At 41.9% G+C, this 22,280-nt stretch overlaps 1 protein-coding gene across 1 annotated transcript in view; it reads right to left on the bottom strand.

Moving 5' to 3' along the window:
* LOC311038210 (neurogenic locus notch homolog protein 1-like) overlaps nt 1-16,718 on the bottom strand; it is a 47,621-nt gene extending 30,903 nt beyond the window's left edge. Inside the window, exons 1-2 of the mRNA XM_084047589.1 lie at nt 16,458-16,718; nt 13,408-13,489 (exon numbers count right to left, since the gene is read on the bottom strand). Coding sequence (XP_083903715.1) covers nt 13,408-13,489; nt 16,458-16,515 — 140 coding nt within the window. The 5' untranslated portion in view covers nt 16,516-16,718. The remainder of the gene's footprint in view (nt 1-13,407; nt 13,490-16,457) is intronic.
* Between the last annotated feature and the right edge of the window lie 5,562 nt (nt 16,719-22,280).

Below are 22,280 nucleotides of genomic sequence, written 5' to 3'. Positions count from 1 at the left end.
GCCCCTGGTCGTTGCTGCCGCCCCCCACCACACACACACATACACACACACCCATAATAACACCAAGGACAGACACCGCCTCAGTCACCTGGTTCACCCCGGCCCGTTATGAGAAAAAAGGCCTTGCTTTTCACAGGACAGCAGTGGTGTAAAGTAACTAAGTGCATTTACTCACGTACTGTACTTAAGTACAATTTTGAGGTACTTTGACTTCACTGGAGCATTTCCAATTGTCTATACTTTTACTTCTACTCCACTACATCTCAGAGGAAAATATTGTAACTTTAGTTACTAGTTACTTTGCAGAAAACATACATGAACCACGTTAGCCCCATTTTATACATAGGCTATTTGAAAATAGCAGATCTACAAGCTCACAACGTGTCTTATTATCGCAACGCGTTGTGAGCTTGTAGATCGGCTATTTTCAAACATGTTAGTACTTTTACTTTTGGTACATTTTAATCCCAATACTTTTGTACTTTTACTCAAGTCAACTTTGAATCCCGGACTTTCACTTGTACAAGAGTACTTCTACATTGCAGTATTTATTATTTTACTTAAGTAAAACATTGAGTACTTTTCCCACCACTGCAGGACAGACACACCCATCATTCCCAGCGATTACAGCGGGTTATGTCTGCTCTGGCGATACCGTCTGTCTCCAATATGACAAAACCACCAATCAATAGGACTTAATATTGTCATGTCTTTTTTTTCCCAAGTTGGTCGCTCCCAAGTAAAATAATGATCTAGCACAGGGGTCTTCAACGTTTTCAGGACAAGGACCCCCTAGCTGAGAGAGAGATGAAGCAGGGACCCCCTCTATATATTGTATAAAATTGTGTTTCAGATAAACTTTTGCTGCTATTTTTTCCCTCTACACATCTACTGTATAACTCTTTGCCAAAAATAGCTGATCTACAAGCTCTCAACGCCTCGCAGCGCGAGGCGTTGAGAGCTTGTAGATCTGCTATTTTTTCAGAAGATTCGGTGTCACAGACACCGTAAGGGAAGATTTGTCAAGATTTAAAAAAAATCGAACATAGCCGATACAAGCAAAGCTTGTAAATCGGCTATTTTCGAATAGCTGAAAAATACAAATATCTGTCCGAGGACCCCCCCTTCTCAAGGACCCCTGGGAGTCCCCACACCCCACTTTGAGAACCAGTGATATAGACAGGCTTAGCATACACACGCCACTAGCCATCCAATCCAACACGTGCAGAAAGAACATTTAAAGTCACAGAATAACTGTTTACATTTGAATTGATGCACGCGTGTGTGTGTGTGTGTGTGTGTGTGTGTGTGTGTGTGTGTGTGTGTGTGTGTGTGTGTGTGTGTGTGGTGTAGAGACAGCATCTGTTGGGCCTCCTAGGCTCTCCACAGGGAGCAGGTGTGCATGTTAATGGGGGCAGCTGTTGGACTGAGCTCCCCCTCCCTCCTCTTCTCTCTTTCTCCCTCTCTCTCTCTCTCTCCCTGCTTCTTTCTCTCCTCCCCTCTTCCCTTCATCCCTCCTCCTCCTCCTCCCTTTCCCCTCCTCGGTCCCCTTGTCAGATGGGGGGTGCTGACGAGGGGGGGGGTCCCCTCCTCTAGGGACACAAAGAACCCATGTGAAGTCAGCTGTTGCAACTTCTGTCTCTCCCTCCCCCCACGCGGTCATTGAGTCTTCTCCCTCTTTTTTTACCTGTTCCAGTCTTTTCACGGTTCTTCCAGTCATTATACTGACTGTGTCCTCCTGTCTGCCTCCATCATATTCTTCCCCTTTTCACGCCATTTTCTCACGTTTTTTATAGCGATCTCCTTACAGACACATATAACATGACATTGATGGAAACTTCCGGGTTGACTTTTAGGTGAGAGTCGTGAGAACAAAGTGCTCTTTTCCCCCCACAGGGAGTCCAGATTGTTTGAATGGACACTTGGAAATAAATGGCCCCCTACTTTACGTTTTCATTGTAACATGAGATGAAATGTTACATGATGTGGCAAACGTGGTAAAAGTGGAGTTGTCATTTTTCAAATGTAAATCTACTAATGGTCTAACCATTATATATGCAAACCTGGCCAGCCACAGTGCAGCAGTGATGATTTCGTCGACTAAAACTATGACGAAAAATGCTTGTCGACTACCTTTTTTCACTGACCAAAACTATATCAAAACTAAGCTATGGCGACTGTAAACTAAGACTACATATGTTGACAATTTCGTCAACAAATAAAAACTAGACTAAAATGTTAGCGAGGGATCTAGTGGAGAAGAGATCCAGTAGAACTAAATGACAAGTCATTTTATGCTTGGTTGCGCTCGGGTGTTGCGCTCTGAAAATAGCCGATGTACAAGCTCAGAACGCGTCGCGCTGCGACGCGTTGTGAGCTTGTAGATCGGCTATTTTCAGCACGCAACCAAGTGTAAAATCAGCCATTTACGACGCCATCAAGGCACCGCCAAAAATACAGTCAAATAAATCAACCGTATATTTAGTCAACTAAAACTAAAACATTTTAGATGACCATTTGTATTCAATTGTATTCAAAAGACTATGACTAAAACAAAATCAAAATTTGCTGTCAAAATCAATACTGCAGTGCAGATGGCCATGTCAAGAGTTTATATTCTTTTTTTTAAATCTTCATTTTTATTAGCGTTACCTTATTACTTATTCTGTGTTTCACGCTGCTGCTATGACAAATTAATTTCCCTCTGGATCAATAAAGGTCTGTCTGTCTTTATGTATGTTTGTCTGTCAGTCAGTCATGTTTGTCTGTCTGTCTGTCCTGTCTCTCGGTCAGTCGGTCTGTCTGTCTGTCTGTCTGTCTGTCTGTCTGTCGGAGGCAGCCATAGCAGAATTAAACAGAAGGTTTGTGGTTCGCCTATGTGCCTAAGTGTCCCTGAGCAAGACACTTAACCCCTAAACTGCTCCCTGGGTGCTGTATTAATAGCACTCACTGTTCCTAGTAGTTAGGACGGGTAAATGCAGACACATTTCACATTATGTGCAAATGTACTGTGACAAAAAAAAAGTCCTCAAAAGGAGTGGGGACCATATTATGTAGTATTATCCATCTATAGATGAATCAGAAATATTATGTTGTTGTTGTTGTTGTGTGAGTAGTGTGTCTTTGGTCACTCTGTTAAGTAGAACTGTAATGACTCTTTGTTGTCAAGTCATTCCACTTTGGGACAAAGATCCCCCCCGCCCCCCCCCCCCCATAATACCCTGAAAAAAAAAACTCTGCAACCACATCCTGGCAACAGGTCTCTCCAAGCAGTGAAATGTCCCCTTAGGCCAGAGCAGATGCTTCCCCAACCTTTGACCCCCACACCCCCCCCCAAACACTTTTGTGACTGTGGAACAGCCCTCTCCTCTCGCCCCCCCCCCCCTCCCCCGCTGGCCCTGATCTGCCATCTGTCACTCTAGGGGTGACTTTAGCCTCACACACGCACAAAGCCAACCCCACTCTCACTGGTGCAGGGAAATGCCAAAGCTGTGGGCAATGTAATGAAGATGAACGGCATTATACTGCAGCGCGCGCGCGTGCGTGCGTGTGTGTGTGTAAATAGCAGATCTACAAGCTCACAATGCAGTGCGATGTGACACGTTGTGAGGTTGTAAATCACCATTTTGACTTTTTGGGTGGACATTTTTGCACAATAATGACATGCCCCAAACCAGGGATATACCAGGGAAATGTCAATGAGTTGTGGACAATGCTATGAAGATGAACAGCATAATACAGTGTGTGCGCGCATGCGTGTACGCTCGCGCACAAATAGCAGATCTACAAGCTCACGACAATGCATTGCGATTCTACGCGTCGTGTCTTCAAAAACCTTGGCCTATTATAGGCCCGGGAACGCATCTGTGTCATTTTAGATTTCTTTGGCCATTGAAAAATAGCAGATATACAAGCTCATAACGCAGCACAAGACTAAGAGTGCGCGCTATGAGCTTGTGATCTTTTGAAAAATCGTGAAAAGTTGTGCACATTTTTGAATATATATATTTTTGTAACTTAAACAAAATGTGGACAAAATATTTTGAGATGGGGGGTCCGCAACCAAATGCATATCATTTTGGGGGTCCTTGACATGGAAAAAGTTTGAGCACCACTGATATTATAGCAACATACGTTTTTCAACAGAAACCTGTTTTTAGAAGACATTCGTAGATGCGTTCCGGGATCGAATGGGTGAGAAAAAAGGCTCTCTCATGGGTTCATCACCTTTTTTCACTCCCCCAATCTTTTGTCTCCAACCCTCTGTTGATTTTTCATCCGCTCCTCATCACTCTTTTTTAGTCTAGTCAATGTTCCCGTGGATCTGTCTAATCATTAGCCAAAGGCTTGACCCCTGGGGTCCACACATCTGTTATAAAACTGAGAACAAGAGCCTGAAAAACATAACAGTTTCTGCGAGAGGAAGTGAACGATGTCCTGCGGCCCCGGAATGTTCTGAAACACCCGACACACAATTATGATTGGCACACACAACACTAACACAGCAGAATGTAACGTGTTTTATAACCACTTTACTGGTCGTAATGACGAACAGCAGAAATAGCCCTATCTACAAGCTCACAACGTGTCGCAATGCGACGCGCTGTGAACTCGTAGATCGCCCATTTCGTAGATCGGCTATTTTAGTATATATCGTTTTTTGAACATTTCTGAAACGGTTCGGATATTTTCACCTATAACGCCCCTAAATAAGGACACAGGTGCCATATACATAAAGTTTAATTACTTACTTACTTACTACACAAACCCTAGAGTGTGAAAATCCTATATATGACCCGAGTTCAGCAGCCTATATGCCACCATGTTCAAGATATACAGACTTCCTGTCTGCCTTTCAGAGACCACAACAACAAACACAGGAAGTAGCTGTACTGAAACTACCGTGAGGACAGAACTAGCGTCTTTGTGGTTACTATAAACAATCACAGCTACATTACTACTACTACTACCACAGGATGTAACTCTACTACTAGTGATACAAATAATTGAGTCGAGGGCTATTAACTTGTCCTACTCTGCATCGCACATTTTAAGCGCAAGAAAACATGTCAATTATAGCTTTCGCGGGGCGTAGTACTCTAGTGCGCTCAGCACCTGCTTGACTGATGATGGCAGGCCACTTTCATACGCTGAATACCAGGTCGCAAATACCGTGGCCATAGCTGAAATAGTCGGGCTGGAATACCAGCGACTAAAGCGTAGTGTGTGTGCATGTGTGTGTGTGTGAGAGAGACAGGGTGGCACTGCACACTCCTCATATGTCGGGCAAATTCCCCTCAGGACCAATTGAGCGGCACGCTAGTAGTGGTTGTGTTTACCTCAGGAGTGGAAAGCATGCCTTTACGTTGGGGGTGGGGGAGGTTGATGACAATTATGTGGGTAATGCGGAGGAGAGATTACAGTAATGCATATGAGGGAGAATGGCTGGTGACAATTCCTGCAGACGAATCACACGCAGCCTAGGGTAAACTCAACTGTGCAGGGATGAAATATCCTATTTCATAATGATGTGTCTGGTTATGGATAACATAAATCTGTGCTTCTCGATGTGGGGTCCAGCAGGGACCCTCAAGGGACCTGGGGGGGGTTCTAAGGGGTCCCAGGCAAAAGTAGTTAATGCGTCACAATCATTGTAACCACTTTCACTTTTTATACTTTAGCTATTCAAAAACTAGCAGATATACAAGCTCATGAGCTTGTATATCTGCTAGTTTTCAAAAGTCTTGAACAGCAGTGAAACTTCTTAAACCCAGATCCTGGGGGGGGGGGGGTCTTCCAAAAGCACCCTTACAGGTCTGTAACTCTTGAGAGTGGCCATTTGTTCAATTTGTACACTCTCAAAGAGTTATGGGGAGGGTCCTTAAAATTAAAAGGTTTTGAGAAGCGCTGACCTAAATAATTACACACATACATATACCTAAATTACAAGCCATTACTTAGCCTCGTTGCCCTGTACTTTTCGGGAAACATGTCGAGCTGTCAGAACAGAAGAGCTGCTGGGTATGTGTACATTCGACAGCCCGCGCTGGTGGTGCATGTGAACTTTCATCACCCACTAGAAGCCAAATGGCTCCTTATCTCTCTAGCTCTGACCAGTACGGCTTTGATCCCCGAGCTCTGAGGATCTACAGACATAGCACAGGGATCCATGGTTTGGCTATAGCCCTCCCTCCCCTCCCCTCTGTTCCAAACTTCTCTCATCTGCAGGACTGACTGAGACCCAGAGAGAGAGAACAAGATGTTGCTTCAGCTGGGGAGGGCAGAGTAGAAGATTAGAACCCCCTCCTGGCATGTGGAGAATGGACCCTGTTGGGGAGTGGCAGCCCTGCTGCAGCTTAAAACCCAATAAAAGCCCCACAACGCGATCACGCACACACTTGAACCCCAGCCCTGCACTTATACACATGCTCCTGATACCGCTTGGACGCACAAGGAGCCTGAGCCTTAACAGAGGCCTGTCCAGTAATCCTATAGGAGGACAAATGAAGAACGGCATTCCTCGCAGAGAGGGTGGAACATCTCATCTCATGGTGTGGTAGGGGTTTACTCTAGTATTTAGGGAAGAATGCTATCAAGCGGACAACTCCGTGCAAGGTCAAAGTAACAGGCACCTACCTACCACAGAATCCCACACAAGCTTCTTTAAAAGGGATACTTCACTTTCAAAACTGATTTGGGTCATTTTATCGTTTTTAAGTTGCTTAATTCAGTATTTAGATATTTGATATTCATTTTATTAGACACACCCCCTTCCTATACAAACCCATTGTAACTTCAAACTCCATTTTAGCCATGTTAGATTAATCTAAAACACCCGTCCTTGGTTCTGGTGACTGATATTGTCCTTCTAATATGTGAGGAGACTGTGTCTTTTTTCATTTACTCATTTCATTTATTTTGGAAAATGAAAAAAATTAAATACAATAAAAGATTTAAATTAAATGAATGAAAAATGTTATTGAAAAAACATGGCCCCCTCATGTATTATTAGGAGGGCAGGATGAGTTACCAGAAGCAAGGACGGGTGTTTTTGATGAATCAAAATGGCGTTTGAAGTTATAATGTGTCTGTATAGGAAGGGGGCGTGTCTGATAAAATATCTAAATACTGAATCAAGCAACTTGAATACTGTCTGGGGGGCTCACAAAAGCCTGAGTAGACGATAACATGACATTTTGAAAGTGAAATATCCCTTTAACTAAACGGGAGTAAACGTGATTAATTCAGACTTTCAGCGAGACAGTTGAGATGTTTTTCGGGGGTCTATTATTAACAGTGACCTCAAACCAAAAAAGAAGAGTCTATTTCAGTAATCTAACGACGAGTCATGCAAAGGCAAAAAAGCCGCTAGGGTTGAAAGGTGGAAGGGTAACAACCTCTCAACCCCTCATCACACGTTTCACAAATGGAAACTAAATTTGACTCACACATAGCTGTGCCCTGATATGCGTTCAAAGAAGCCTTCACAACAAGAAGACGACGAGCGCAGCATGGGAAACAGGAAGACCCAGACCTCTACGTAACCTCTTTCTTCACACAGATTCGCTATTAAGGACTTCCCCAATTAACTCTCTGGTTGACACGGCGCGTGTATCTTGTGACTGTAGGGAAATGTGTGACCTATGAGCGTGTAACTGTACGGGATGCCATATTTATCTCTGCTGCACCAATTACTGTAACAGCTAGAAAAAGTTAGAATTTCATGATGTAAACAAACTCAAATACATATATATACGAACAGTGAAACTGCTCTAGATTTTTTTTAGATATTTAGATGAAGCGCCTCTTTGAAATCTTTCCAAAGCTATTACATTAACTTTTTTGTTCTCTAGTATCAAAGTGGGGTCCGGGGACCGCCAGGGGTCCTTGAGGGAGTTCCAGGGGGTCCCCAGCTAAATGATGGATAGGAACCAAATGGACCCTTATGGGTCTGTAACTCTGAGAGTGTACAAATGGAACCAAATGGACCCGTTTGTACACTCTCAGAGTTACATAGAGAGAGAGATAAGAAATGCCATTAAATTACGGAGGGGTCCCTGGCATGTCTTTTCAAATGGGGGTCCACGGGCCAATACGTGTCAATTTGGGGGTCCTTGACATGAGAAAGTTTGAGAACCACTGCTCTAGTAAGTGACTACAGAAACCCTTCTGGAAAAAAACTATTTTATCCCACCATGATTCAGATCAGCGTTTCTCAAATGTTGGCAGTGGTACTACTGCCCCTAGGGATAGAGGGGAGGGAGAGACCTTTGCTTGTCCCGTGGGGGGAATTTAGTTTCAGCATCACCCCAGCTGATGACCGCTCAGATGGTTATGATGAGCTTCTCAGGGTGGGGGGGGGGGGCAGTTAGGGGTTAAGTGTCTTTCTCAGGGACACTTATTATACACACACATAGACCGGGGTCTGGGAGGCGAACTGCTGACCTTCTGATTAACGGACGACCGCTCTCCGCTGCCCCTACTTTGAGGAACTCCTAGGAGTATTTTTGTCTGATATTGGTTTCTGAAAATATTTTATTATGCCATATATGTTGGTCTGCTCCTGATAAGAGTAAAATAAAACAAAAAGCTAGATCAGAAACACCAAAACTTTATCAGTATCATGAAGAATGCTTTGTGCTGGTGATGGGGTACTAAGTGTTTTTACTTTGAGAAGCACTGGTCCAGATCGCAGCATCACGGTCAAGCCTATCCGATTAACCCATCTCCGTATAACATCATTAACCATGTTCAAAATAAGCATAACATTGCTCTTATATGCCAACATGTGATTCACTTTCTGTTTCTCTCATGATACCCGTGGGAACGGTGTTAAGATCTGCTCGCTTGAGGAGGAGATTTAAATCTACCTCACCGAATCCGTGTTGCCCTCCAGATCGCACACAAGATCATAGCACGATGAGCTATGATCTAGGGCTGGCCGATCAATATCGATCAATCAAATCAATATCATGCTTAGTTCAAACATGTGCCTCGAGTACAATTAACCCATTAAGACCTGAGGCGATTCTTTAAAATGTTTTCTAAATCCTAACAGTTTTTTGAAAAAAATCTTTAAAAAGAAAAAAAAAAATCAAGATTTTTCAAAAATAGCAGATCCACAAGCTCATAGCGCGGCACTCGGTGCCGCGCTATGAGCTTGTATATCTGCTATTTTTGAATAGCCAAAGAAATCTAAAGTGACACAGATGCGTTCCAGGTCTTAATGGGTGGTAAAGGAGCGATTATTCTAAAATAAAAATACATTTAAATAGCTGATCTACAAGCTCACAACGCATCTAGATGCGACGCATTGTGAGCTTGTAGATCGGCTATTTTCACACGCCACCATTGTACAACATTAAGTGGTCAATCAGACTAAAACATATATTTAAAAATACATAAACCTACATGAGCAAAATTTAGTCATTAGTCATTGGTTCTAAATGTCGGTTTTCTATTATATTTGCAGTTCATTGCCCAGCCCTAGTTACCATGAGTTCATAAACAAGATCATAAGCCCGTACGGTATACTGCATCAAATTAACTCAAAGTGTTTTCTTTGAAGAAATGATTCATCAGTCTGATGAGTCTGTGAAATTTAGACTTTCACACCCCGCCCCCAGCCTTCCAATCAATCACCCACCTGTGGGTGGAAACTGTGACATGAAACTGATCAATTGTTTTCAACTACAGCGTGCGTGCCAACCACCTTCTGGGTGCACAATTAAAACCCTGTCTTCACAATGTGGACTTTTCACCATGTGTAGTATGCCCACATACAGTATGTGTGTGTTTTCTAGAGCAGTGGTTCTCAAACCTTTTCATTTGAAGGTCTCCCCTCAACTCTGACAGTATACAAACGGAACCAAATGGACCCGTCATGCGTTTGTATACTGTCAGAGTTACAGACTTGTAAGGGTCAATTTAGAACCCCTAAAAGGAACCACTTGGAGAACCACTGTTCTAGAGCACTGCTCCTCAATGTGGTGGTTCCATTTGGACACTCTCAGGAGTTAAATTAACACTGAGGATTGTACAGTGTAGATAAAAATCATATGCCTAATGCATTTCAAACTGGGGGTTGTTCTTGAAATGAGGGAATTTGAGAATCACTGAAGAGCAGTGGTTCCAAATCCAAACCCATGGATTTTTGAGTAGATATATAGAGATATACATCTGTTGGCCTAATAACTGTCATCCTTGAAATTAAAAAATGTTGAGAGAATCACTGCTGTAGAGTGGTACTGCACACCACACAGTATCATTCTGAATGTCCCGCCAGCATGGACGCGCGCTCCTCTCTGACCCCTAAAGCAATGTCACCGAGACCCCCCCTCCCCCCCAGAGCGACGCTGTGACTGACGGCTGTTTGGCTTGGTGACGAAGAATGATTAATGAGAGGAAGAACTGGGGGGAGGAGGGGGGAGGGTGTGGGGGGGGGTTGGGGTGATGCTCATCCTGTCTGTGTTTAATTGGACTGAGCAGATATTCAGGCTACAATGACAACATTGTAGACAGGGGAAAGGATTTGGGCGTGTGTGTGAGTGATTTGGGGGGGGTGGGGGGTGGGTGGGGGTTCAGATATTGAGTTGTGGACCCCATACACTGACAGTAAAATCCTCAGTGTCAATTTAACTGTGAAAGTGATCCGGTTGGTTAATTTGGGCCCATCTTACACAGTCAGAGTTAAACTAATCTTCACTGAGGATTTTTTTTTTTTTACTGTGAAGGTTAGGGAGCAGTGTGTGTGTGTGCCCCCCTCGTGCACGACGCGGGACAAAGAAGCGCCTGCCATGACCAGATGCCCTCAGGGAAGACCACCCTTGACCACCATTTTAACCACTTTATCCCTATATTCATAAAAATGTTGCCCCAAAATAAGGACACCATGCGGGGTTGCAGTAATTAAATTTAGACACTCCCAACTGTATAGCATTGATATGTCACAGAACTGTATGATCTGGTATGAAGAAATAATTATCGCAAAACAATAACATTGACAATTGTATTGCCAACTAACTCCAAGCCTTCCATAAGGGTGCATTTAATGGGGATTCCACTATGTATCTCACAAGAATAATATGAGCAACACACAGATCCTTAGCTAACACAACGTTACTTTAAAATCATGAGCGTAGATTTAACTCTTGAGTGTAAACATTGACCTGTAAGGGTAGTCCAAAAAACTGTGTTAAATTAAAAATGAAGTATTGAACCCATTAAGACCGGGAACGCATCTGTGTGTCATTTTTTGATTTCTTTGGCTATTCAAAAATAGCAGATCTACAAGTTCATAGCGCAGCACCCAGTGCCGCACTATGAGCTTGTAGATCTGCTATTTTTTTTGAAAAATCGTGAAAATGTGTGCAAATCTTTGAATATATATTTTTTAAAGCAAACATTTGTAACATATGTTGTTCCAGGGACCCCCAGAAGCAAAGATTTGAGTTACAAATGTTCGCCAAAGAATAAAATAATGGTTATCGCTCAAATCTTAAAAATGACACAGATGCGTTCCCAGATTGCATGGGTTAACAGTATATAGTCTGGGAAATGGCTCTTCGGACACCCTGAAGTCGTTCACGTTCAAAAAAATCTGCATTTTATGTGGATTAATATCACTCCCTCATCTTTCAAACCAATTACATTTCACAACCATCTGGCTTTCAAATGGAGATCAGATCACACAGAGGGCGAGGAGGAGGGGTGGCCATTCATTTTGGAGGAGGGGGCTATTAGAGTTGGAAGGGGTGGGGGAGTTTGTGGCGTAGGTTGTGTGGTGTGGTGTGTGTGTAGTGGCGTTTGGGGTGACTGTGGCGTTCTGGGAAGCCCGACTCAGATTAGTCACACAGCGTTCCTCTGACTATGGGGACAATGGGTGGCGGACGGCGGGCGAGCCCCAGCTGTCGCCGCATGAAAGACCAGAAAAACAAGATTTAGGACTGGACGCGTCCCTCTCTCTATGCTGGCAAAGGGGTCTTGCATTCATTAACGACCCTGGCTGTGGGGGGAGAGGGAGGAGAGAGGGGGGGAACCTTTTGTCTGGTCACCCTACTCTCACCTCTCCAGAGCTCTGGAATGAGCCTTCTTTTTTTTTTCTCCCCTCTCTCTGAAGGAGGCTTTTCTTTTTGAGGAGGAATGTGTGTGCCCGGTCGGTCACACAAGGTTCTGTAGGCTCTCCTGAGCGGGTATAGGCTACTGTCTGCAGTAGCCACAGCAGCCCAGAGGAAAACACACTACTTCGGGAACAACGGTGACCAGGCGTTTTGTCCAGGGTTTGGCCTGGGATTGTCCCGCGGTTTCAATCAAAGCTGGGTGTCCCGAGTCCTGGCAAATATCTCTAAAACACTGAAATGGCCCGGAATTTCAACATTCACTACCAAAAGAGTCCCCTTGTTGTTCACTACAGTCAAAAACGATGACACTTGTTTTGAGTGCTTAAAGGACAACTTTGTTTTTTTACAACCAATGTTTATGTTTTAGATTGTAATTAAAGTAAATAAAAGATGAGTGTTAAAAATTTTAAATTTACTGCTTTCTATAGTTTTAGCAATTTTCACAATCTTTTTTACAGTGTTTTCACAGTGGGCGGGGGCATTCTGTCCGGTGGCTAAATATGTATTTTTTTAACACATTAACCCGGCGTTTTCTTTATTATTATTTACAGTAGCTCTTCTAGCCCCCAATAACTCACATCTGGCCATCTCAGACAGCCGGACCTTTTTTATTGTGTAAAAAAGGCATATTTAGCCACCGGACAGAATGCCCCCGCCCACTGTAAAAAATATCGCAAAAAATGCTAAAACTATAGAAAGCAGTAAATGAAAAAAAAATTACACTCATCATTTATTTACTTTAATTACAAGCTAAAATATAAACCTTGGTTGTAAAAAAACAAAGTTGTCCTTTAAGTGTTTAGCCATCTGCACCGTTCTGTCGAACAGGTGCAGCCACTAGTGATAAGTGCTAAAATAAAAATAATTGTCCCCTCCGCCCCATCCTGATGAAAACACCAAGTGAAAATGAAAATAACGTTTAAAAAACATGTCAACGAAATTGTCAAAAAAAGCAGCTCACAGCGAGCTATTTTCTAAATCGGATTGAAGTGATTTAAGGGTCCCGGGTTGGGGTTTTTGAAAATAATTGGTCACCCTACCACTAGGGCCTCTGGTTGCCGGGCACGGGGAGCCTCAAAGACTGGAATGAGAGAGAGTAGGTGGCCCTTTGCTTCTCTACACAAGACAAGAGTAGCACTACCAGACACAACTCCACCAATGCCCAAAACACCTCATGAAATTATCCACGACTAGGTAGCCTACCAGCCCAAAACAAATGTTTATCTCTGAATATAAACAAGTGCTGCTGTTTCCATTGGATCAGTTTGCAATGCACGCTGTTACTTACTTGCATTCTCCGTTTAGGCTGGAGGAGGCTTCACACCATCCTCCATTCAGACACGACTCAGTGGGAAGTGTACATCTTAAACCTGTAGAGGGAAGAGGTTAAAAATACATTTTACTGGAGATATGTAATCGATAACACAACACATTGTCATTGAGAGAGTGGCTGTCCAGTCGGCTATAATGCAAAAAAAGACAAATAATAAAATAAAAATACTAGGCCAGTCAAAATGTGTTGATATAGCATCAAAATAAGTTTAACCACTAATCCTATTTTAAACTTTGGCGATTCGCAAATAACAGATCTATAAGCTCACAACAGCCACATCGCAATGCATTGTGAGCTTGTTGTAGATCTGCAATTTCTATGTATTTTTGGAAAATCTTGATTTAAAAAAATAAAGTGTAAACATTTGAACGACAAATGTTCTTCTATATGGGATCCTTGGCTACAAAATCGTTTCAAATGGGGGTCCGGGGGCTAAACAGCCTACATATCAATTTGGGGGGTCCCCGAAATGTCTTGAGAACCACTGAAATAGGCTACAGGTGAAATAAGGCTACAGGTTTTAAAAGATAACAGCAAATCATTGGACTTCTAACTACTCATGCCAGACTATCAATGTCATTGCAATGACATTCGTAGAGCCAGGAGCTGGAAAACCTGACACATGTGTTAATTGAATTGAGACCATGGGGCTTAGTTATGCGTGCATGCATGCCCGTGGGGGATACAGGGCAAGCTTCCTCCTGGACTCTGGTGGGCCCAGCGCGCGTGTTGCGTGGCCCAGCGCGCGTGGGTGCCAGGTGTTGCCATGTCGGCTTATTTTGAGCAACTTTGGGGCTTCTGTGAAGTTGCTTGTAAAATATTGGTAGTTGAGGGGTTACGGTTTTTTTGGGAGTGTTTCTTAAGGAGTGTACTTGCTTATTTTAGGCTTGCTTTCAGATTGTATAATTATTATTTAAAGCAGTGGTTCGCAAATATTTTCATGAAAATGTTGTTAGAATTGGAATAACAATAGAAAATCCACATTGTATTGCAAGAGTTTTTGAAAATAGCAGATCTACAAGCTCAGTGAGCTTGTATATAGAGGTTTAAAGGTGCTCATGTGGCCTATATAGTTGCTTCTTTTGGGCTTGTTTTCCTTAAGACATGGCTGCTTTTTTTTTATCTCTCTCTCACAAAATATGGCAACACTGTTGCGCGTGTTGCGTGGCCCCGCAGCAGCGCGCGTGGCTGTGGAGGTAGCCAGAGGGAGGGGGGTGACGCCACGCTTTGCGGGGAAAAGCGCAACAGCTGCTCGGGCTCAGATGCGGGAACAAAAGGAATCAGAGTCCAGCACGAGCCATAAAACACTCTCCTAGTGGCATTGTTTACCACGTGAATAACAACCCCCCAGGCCCCAACGCACGCACACACACACACAGTCTCTCACACGCACGCACCACCCCCACACACAGGGCATTCACACACACAGAGAGAGACAAATGTCATTGTCCCCCATCCCACCCCTCCTCCTCCAACATACGCGCAAACTTCTTCATCCTATTATCTCTAGACTCTAGATAGCAAAGAAACCTCTTTTTAGCCCTACAAGCAGTGTTGCCATGTCCGCTTGTTATAAGCGACTTTGGGCTTGTTCATCTGTAAAGTCGCCTGTAGTTGCAGGTTGAGGTTGTTTGGGCTTGTTTTTAAAGTGTAATTATTTGGGCTTGCTTACAATTTGTTTCATTGTTTAAACCAGTTCTCACACATTTGCATGTCAAAGGACGCCCAAATTAATATATTTCTCTGAAAACCCCCTTCCCCCACCCCCCACCTGGAAAAAAAAACTTTACAATATATTCCAATTATTTCACTTTTCCTTTTCAAGATCTTTCTGAAAATAGCAGATCTACAAGCTCACGTGTCGCGAATGCAACGCGTTGTGAGCTTTTAGATCAGCTATTTTCAAATAGCCCTATAAAATGCTCATGTGGCTCTAGTCAGTGGCTTCTTTTGGGCTTGTTTTCATAGACCTGGCTGCTTATTTCTCTCACAAAATATGGCAACACTGATCAGAACAGAGCAGCTGCTGGGCTGGCTGCAATTAATACGCACTTTGCGTTTGTCGGTAACTGTACGTATCAAGTAAATGAATAAACAACAAACTAGCCAATACAGCGTTTCTCTATCTCTCTCAAGCTACAGGTCTACATGAAACGTGCCGCCCTGCACAAATAAGGCTTTAACTATCACAGAACTTTGTTTCATTGTTTCAATTTGTAGCCAAACGGTCTACAAAAAGTCAGTGCAGAGCATTGTTGCCAGGTATTGCGAGGTAAATAAGCAACCAGGTCTAGGAAAACAAGCAACTTGGGCAACATGAGCACTTGCAAACCTGCATCGACTACTTGAAATTAGCCGATCTACAAGCTCACAATGCGACGCCCTATTTTCAAATAACATTTTTTTTTCTAAAGTGAAGATTGTGGAATATTTTCAAATCCACCCAAACTTGTATGGGGGTCTCTGGCAAAAAAAAAAAATCAGAAGGGGGGGGGGGCATGGAAAACCACTGGTTTAAACAACATTAGTTAACAGCCCAAATAAGCAACTACACTTCACAAACAAGCCCAACAAAACGCAACCACCAATATTTACAAGCAACTTCACAGAAAAACAAGCCCAAAGTCGCTTATAATAAGCGGACATGGCAACGCTGGCTGCAAGCAACAAGCACAGACGCTCCAACAGTTGTTTCCATGAGCGACAAAAGATTCTTCCGATTTAAAAGCTTGTATAGACAATATTTACAAACAATTCTAGGAATTGTATCCACAATTAGCACCAGGCATGTAATTATTTCCCCAATAGTGCAGGTTTAGCAAGCCCTAGCCTTCATAATTTAAGCACTCATTCAAAAATGATTAATTCCCCCAAAAAATCCCCATTATAATGCCATCGTAAAGCTCTAAGATCATGTTTAACGCCAGACCATTAAAGCCAAAGAAGTGTTATTAAGTGTACAAATACAACCATAACATTTAAAGTAAAACTTCAACTGATTCTACCTTGGGTGACGACGATGAGTGGAATCAGAAATGTTAGTTTCACAAAGAAACGATACATTCCTCCTGTTCAGCTTTCACAACAGTATAGGGATCCTCTCTACACGTGGGGTTTGCATAGATCCTGCAAATCCCCTTTAGATCCCCCAGATGATCAAAACAAGCGTCCAAAAAAAAAGAAAGTTATATCCAGTGAAACAGGTAAATCCAACAACAGATTGAAATCGTCTCTCTGCTCAGTTCATGCTAGATAGATAGATGTGTGCGCGGTGACTCCTGCACTCTGAATGAAGGAGAGAGAGAGAAAACCCCCCAAAACCTTGCTCCTCCTGCCTCCTACACTCTCTCCTCCCCTTCTGCTCCTCCTCGAACCCAATAAAAACACACACACACTCACTCTCTCTCTCTCTCTCTCTCTCTCTCTCTCTCTGGTCTGCAGCACATTTGTGAGAAAAACAGTGGTGGGAGAAAGTAGTCACATATTGTTTTTACTTAAGTAAAGGTATCAATACTGCCATGTAGAAATACTCCTTTAATACTAATAATTACAATTAAAATTAAAGTTTGTATAGCACCTTTCATGACATGAAATGGAGCTCAAAGTGCTTTACAGAGCAAGAATACGATTACAGAAGAAGTGCAAATAATTTAACAATTTAGAAAAAAAAAAGAAAAGCAAAAGCATAAAACAACATTAAAATAAAAGCAAAAAAGGCAGAGAATCTGGCAAAACAGTGAGGACATGAATAACAACAGAGATTTAAAAATCAACTAAAAGCAGGAGTGAAGAAATACAAGTAAAAAGTACAGAATTCAAAATTGACTCAAGTAAAAGTACAAAAGTATTGGCATCAAAATGTACTTAAAGTACCAAAAATAAAATAGTCATTATGTAGTATGTCACTTTTCACATGTTTTCAAAATGTATAAAAATATTTTGGAAATAGCAGATCTACAAGCTCACAACACGTTGTGAGCTTGTAGATTGGCTATTTTCAAATAACCAAAGTATATAGGGATGAATTGGTTAATGCATGTTGTTTTGTAATAATAATAAAGATCTACAAAGTAACTTGTAACAAAAAATGCCAAATAATTGTAGTGGAGTGAAAGTACAATATTTGCCTCTGGAGATGCAGTGGAGTAGAAGTTGAAGTAGGCTATTGAACATTGGAAATACTACAGTAAAGTAAAAGTACCTCAAAATGCTTTTTGGCAGTGTAAATGTATGTTTTCTCATGGCAATAAAGCTCCTTTGAGTTTGAATTAAATTGAGTTGGTAATGCTCATTATCCGCAATCAACTTGCAATAATATTATAGCATTATAGCATCTAAGTTGCTTGCGGCTAAATGTTCATAACACTGCCACTAAACCAGTGAATCTGAACCTTTTTAATTTCAAATTTGATACAGTTTGATACAACCCCAAGTTTTCAAATGTATAAAAATCTTTTGAAAATAGCAGATCTTCAAGCTCAATGCGATGCGACGCAGTGTGAGCTTGTAGATCATCAGCTATTTCCAAATGGCCAAAATGTATTTAGGGCTGAAGTGGTTAATGTATGTTTTGTAATAATAATCAAAATCTACAAAGTAACTAGTAACTCAAGTTTTCAAATAATTGTAGTGGAGTAAAAATATAATATTTGCCTCTGAGGTGTAGTGGAGTAAAAGCAAAAGTACTGGAAATTGGAAATACTCAAGTAAAGTACAAATACCTCAAAATTGTACTTAAGTACAGTACTTGAGTACATGAACTTAGTTACTTTCCACCACTGGTGAGTAGGATACAACACAGAAATGTGTGTGTGGAAGTATCAATTGGCATAATGACTAAATTGGGGAGAAAAAGGGGGTAAAAAATATTTACTGCATACATCACACTGGTGTTTGTTCATGTCTTATTATTTCTTACTTGGTCTATGGTAATTGGCGCACGTGACTATTTATAGTAACGTAGTCCTACATTTAAATATTTTAAGACTTTCCACAGGCATTACAGTTGTTGTATACGTTATGTTTTACAGTCAGGATACAACATATGTTCGTTATAGCCTGAACTTAAATGCTTTTCTGTCTCCCAGGGGCAAGTGAAACTGACAGCCAGAGACAGAGTGCAGTTTCACTGCCCGAGGGTGCAGATAATTTTATTAGACAGCTACGCACACATGCTCCGTATGTTTCTGTGACCGACTGCCAAGTTGGAGCGCTGCCAAAAAGGGGCTCGGTCGGTTACTCAAGGTGTAGCTTATGTAGTGTGGGAACCGCTGCAGGAGGAGAAAAAGAGGGTGATTGAGCCAATCCACACAGTTGTATTGCATAATCTTAAGAGGGGGGTGGGGGGGGCGGTGTCTTGTGTATTACTTCAGATGGCGTGTGAGTGGGCAGCATGCAACGGCCTGCCTGACCCATCATGGGAACTGTCAAATCTCACACTCAGAAAATCAAGCAGAAAATCACGCCACACTGTCAGCACATACCCTCCTGATTTCACACTGAAGGTAAGGTGAGATTTGGCCTTGAAATCAGACCTCGTGACGACAGAAGCTGACAGTGTATGCGCTGTCTGTGTGTATGTTCTGACTGTTATCAGACAATCATCGTGACACTCGAGCTGCCCCGGGGTTTCTTTTCTTGTGATACTTTTGACTTTACTTGAGATGCTTGTTTTGTTTGAGGCAGAGCCTTAAGAGATGAGAAAATGCTTTGTGAGCCATTCACAGGGACCGTGAGGAGGGGAAGACCCAGGCCTGGTAAACAAATATCTTCCCTACGTAAATAAAATAGCACAAGCAGGGTAAAGGCCAGTTTAAAGGGACAATAATGTATTCATACTGTATGTAAAATGCTGTATGAACCATAGATCTTCAGATTGTGACTTGGAGCCAGTAGCAGTTCCTTATTTCCCCAGACTAACTTCCTTCCTTCCATGTGAGCAGAAATAGTTCACGGTCACGGTCAGAGGTTATTATAAAGCTCTCTCTTTAACGTGGACATTATGATGTCATTGTACTGTCAACCTCAAAGTTGATAGGAGCTGGAGGGTTATTATTCCACTTAACAAAGACAGGAAAGTAACAGTCGGTAATATTTTTGAACAAGGTTCATTCTTCGACATTCTCCCTTGAAAGTGAAGAACGAATGACAGTGCTTCATAGCCAACTATTAGTCTACAAGCAATAACAAAGTGTAGAAATGTCGTAGGAACACTCTCATATTGGATCTCAAAGGGATTTTTATATGTATTTTTCTGTATGTACAGAGCTTTGTTCAGCATTTTTACACTTTGTTTTGGGTGGGTCCGGTGAACAACATTTTATTTGAAGAAAAACATTGATCTCAAAGGCTCACGATGCCAATTTTGACACTTCTTTCAATGCAGAGATTCACATAACCAGCAACCCAGACAAACCTTATAAAACATAAAGTGCATCCTTTGACAACAATAATGTTCAGATTTCGACATTTGTCGGGCAACATTTCAGTAATAGTCTGTGTGTGTGCTACTAAAGACAATCTGCCAGCTACTGCCTACATTTGTCATGCACACAGAAGAAGCCTGAAACTACGCAAAGTTCACTCAGAGTCAGATGTAAAGTGTAGTTAATTGGAAAAATGCAAATCGTCATCGCTGTCGGGAGGATATATGTCCAAAAAACATGACCTTTCAGGAAATGGAAAGAAAATCTTCAAAAAATAGTGAAAACATAAGTACTGTACTTGAGTAAATGTACTTAGTTACTTTCCACTACTATCACTCATTAAACAGCTTGAGCTTTAGGTTCTTTAATCCCCTGCCAATCTGATGACACAGCAATTACAGCAGAGCCTGGATTATACTGTTTGTAGAAAAACAGACATACTCTTTTCTGTTCTGGTTTGGAGTTAAGTCAATAAAAACAGCGCTGTATAGGTCCTTGTTGGGAGGTAAACATACAAACAAACAAACAAACACACGCACACGCACACACACACACACACACACACACACACACACACACTTATCCAAATAGGGCAATCCTAGCCTCGGAAACCCATGCCTTTTTTTTGTTTCAAAAGAAAAAAAGCCTGGGAGAACCTTGCAGGAACGCTGGTCTTAGGACCTTGTTATCTCCTAACCAATCAGAGTGCTCCAAACCCAGGCGCTGGAATCCAGCGCCTGGGTTTGGCTCCGCCCTTCAAGACCATCGATTGGGCTCGTTCTTTCAGTCTAGGGCAATCCTGACCTGAAAATGCATTTTCTGTGCACTAAAGAACTGGAGAGACAGGGAGACATACCCATGTTACTGAACAAACTCTCTATAGCAATGATTACTATCACAATCACAATATAGGCCTAGAGCTATTTAACACTTATTTTTATCACTACCTTTAAAAAGCACACATGCTGGCATGTTGTGTAACTTAAGTCGTGAGGAGGGGTATAATCAGACAGGACTGCAGTGCTTAATTTAAATACTCCGTAGTAGTACGACGAAGGATAAATCACGGCAGCTGCCATTTGGCTGGACTCATGCTAAACATTTAGGGGTTAGGCATCTGAAGCATGTGTGTTGAAAGGCAGGGGCTGCTGGCTCTGTGTTATAATCAACACTTGTCACAAAGAAAGTTGGATCATATGTGGACAGCCTGCGCTGTTAGTAATAGCAACAGGGCTGTACATGTATCGACTGAGATGACAGAATAAGTACGAGTTGTTTGATAATGTGTCGTGTCTATTTCTCCTCTGTGCCGGCGGCGCGAACCTGTGTTGATTTTGACAGCAAATGTTTTGATTTAGTTTTAGTCATAGTCTTTTGAATACAATTCCATTGAGTTTTAGTCATCTGAGATGTTTTAGTTTTTTATCTAGTTTAAGTCGACTAAATATCACAAGATTATAGTCGACTAAATCTACAGTTGATTTAGTCGACTAAAATGTATTTTGGCGGTGCTTTGATGGCGTCGTAATGGCTGATTTTACACTTGGTTGCATGCTGTAAATAGCAGATCTATAAGCTCACAACTATAAGCTCACAATAAGCTCACAATAAGCTCACAACTTGTAGAAGTGGTTAATGTATGTTTTATAATATAATAATTTATATCTGCAAAGTAACTAGTAACTAAAGTTGTCAAATAATTGTAGTGGAGTAAAAGTACAATATTTGCCTCTGAGATGTAGTGGAAGTAAAAGTATAGAACATTCGAAATACTTTAGTAAAGTATAAGTACCTCAAAATTGTACTTAATAAGTACAGTACTTGAGTAAATGTACTTAGTTACTTTACACCACTGGGGACAATGTCATCATTGTCACCTCAGTGGCACCAGTTCGCCGTCTTTGTTTATTCGTTTAGGGCTTTTATGATGTGTGGGCCTTGATCTAGAGGATGTAAATCAATCAGCCACTGATTGTCATGCAAACGCATCGTTGCTTCAGAGTGTCTCTCACCACCATCCTGGAATTCACCCTATTGCTTGTTTTGGTGACAACACGACACACATGACAGTGGTCACTTTAACTTTAGTTGTTACCTATGACACTGGTTCCCAAACTGTGAAAATAGCAGATCTACAAGCTCACAACACGTGAGTGTGAGTGCGACGTGTTGTGAGCTTGTAGATCTGCTATTGTCCCTACTTTTTAGAAATATTATTTTCCCTCCAATTACTGGATTTTTTTTTTTTTATGGAATTCTTTTGAAAAGCTTAGAATTTGTTTGTTTTTTACTTTTTGGATTTTTTGGAAAATATTTTTGAAATAATATTAAAAACTAATTGTAGGAGACAAAAAAATAAAGGGGTATTTCCCCGCGACCCAGATATTGGTCCCGACCCAGTGT

This window comes from Gymnoscopelus microlampas (genome assembly GCF_963454915.1).
Source record: "Gymnoscopelus microlampas genome assembly, chromosome: 21".
Classification (NCBI taxonomy): domain Eukaryota; kingdom Metazoa; phylum Chordata; class Actinopteri; order Myctophiformes; family Myctophidae; genus Gymnoscopelus; species Gymnoscopelus microlampas.
The sequence above is the reverse complement of the archived record's forward strand: the minus strand, read 5'-3'. Positions and strand labels throughout refer to the sequence as shown.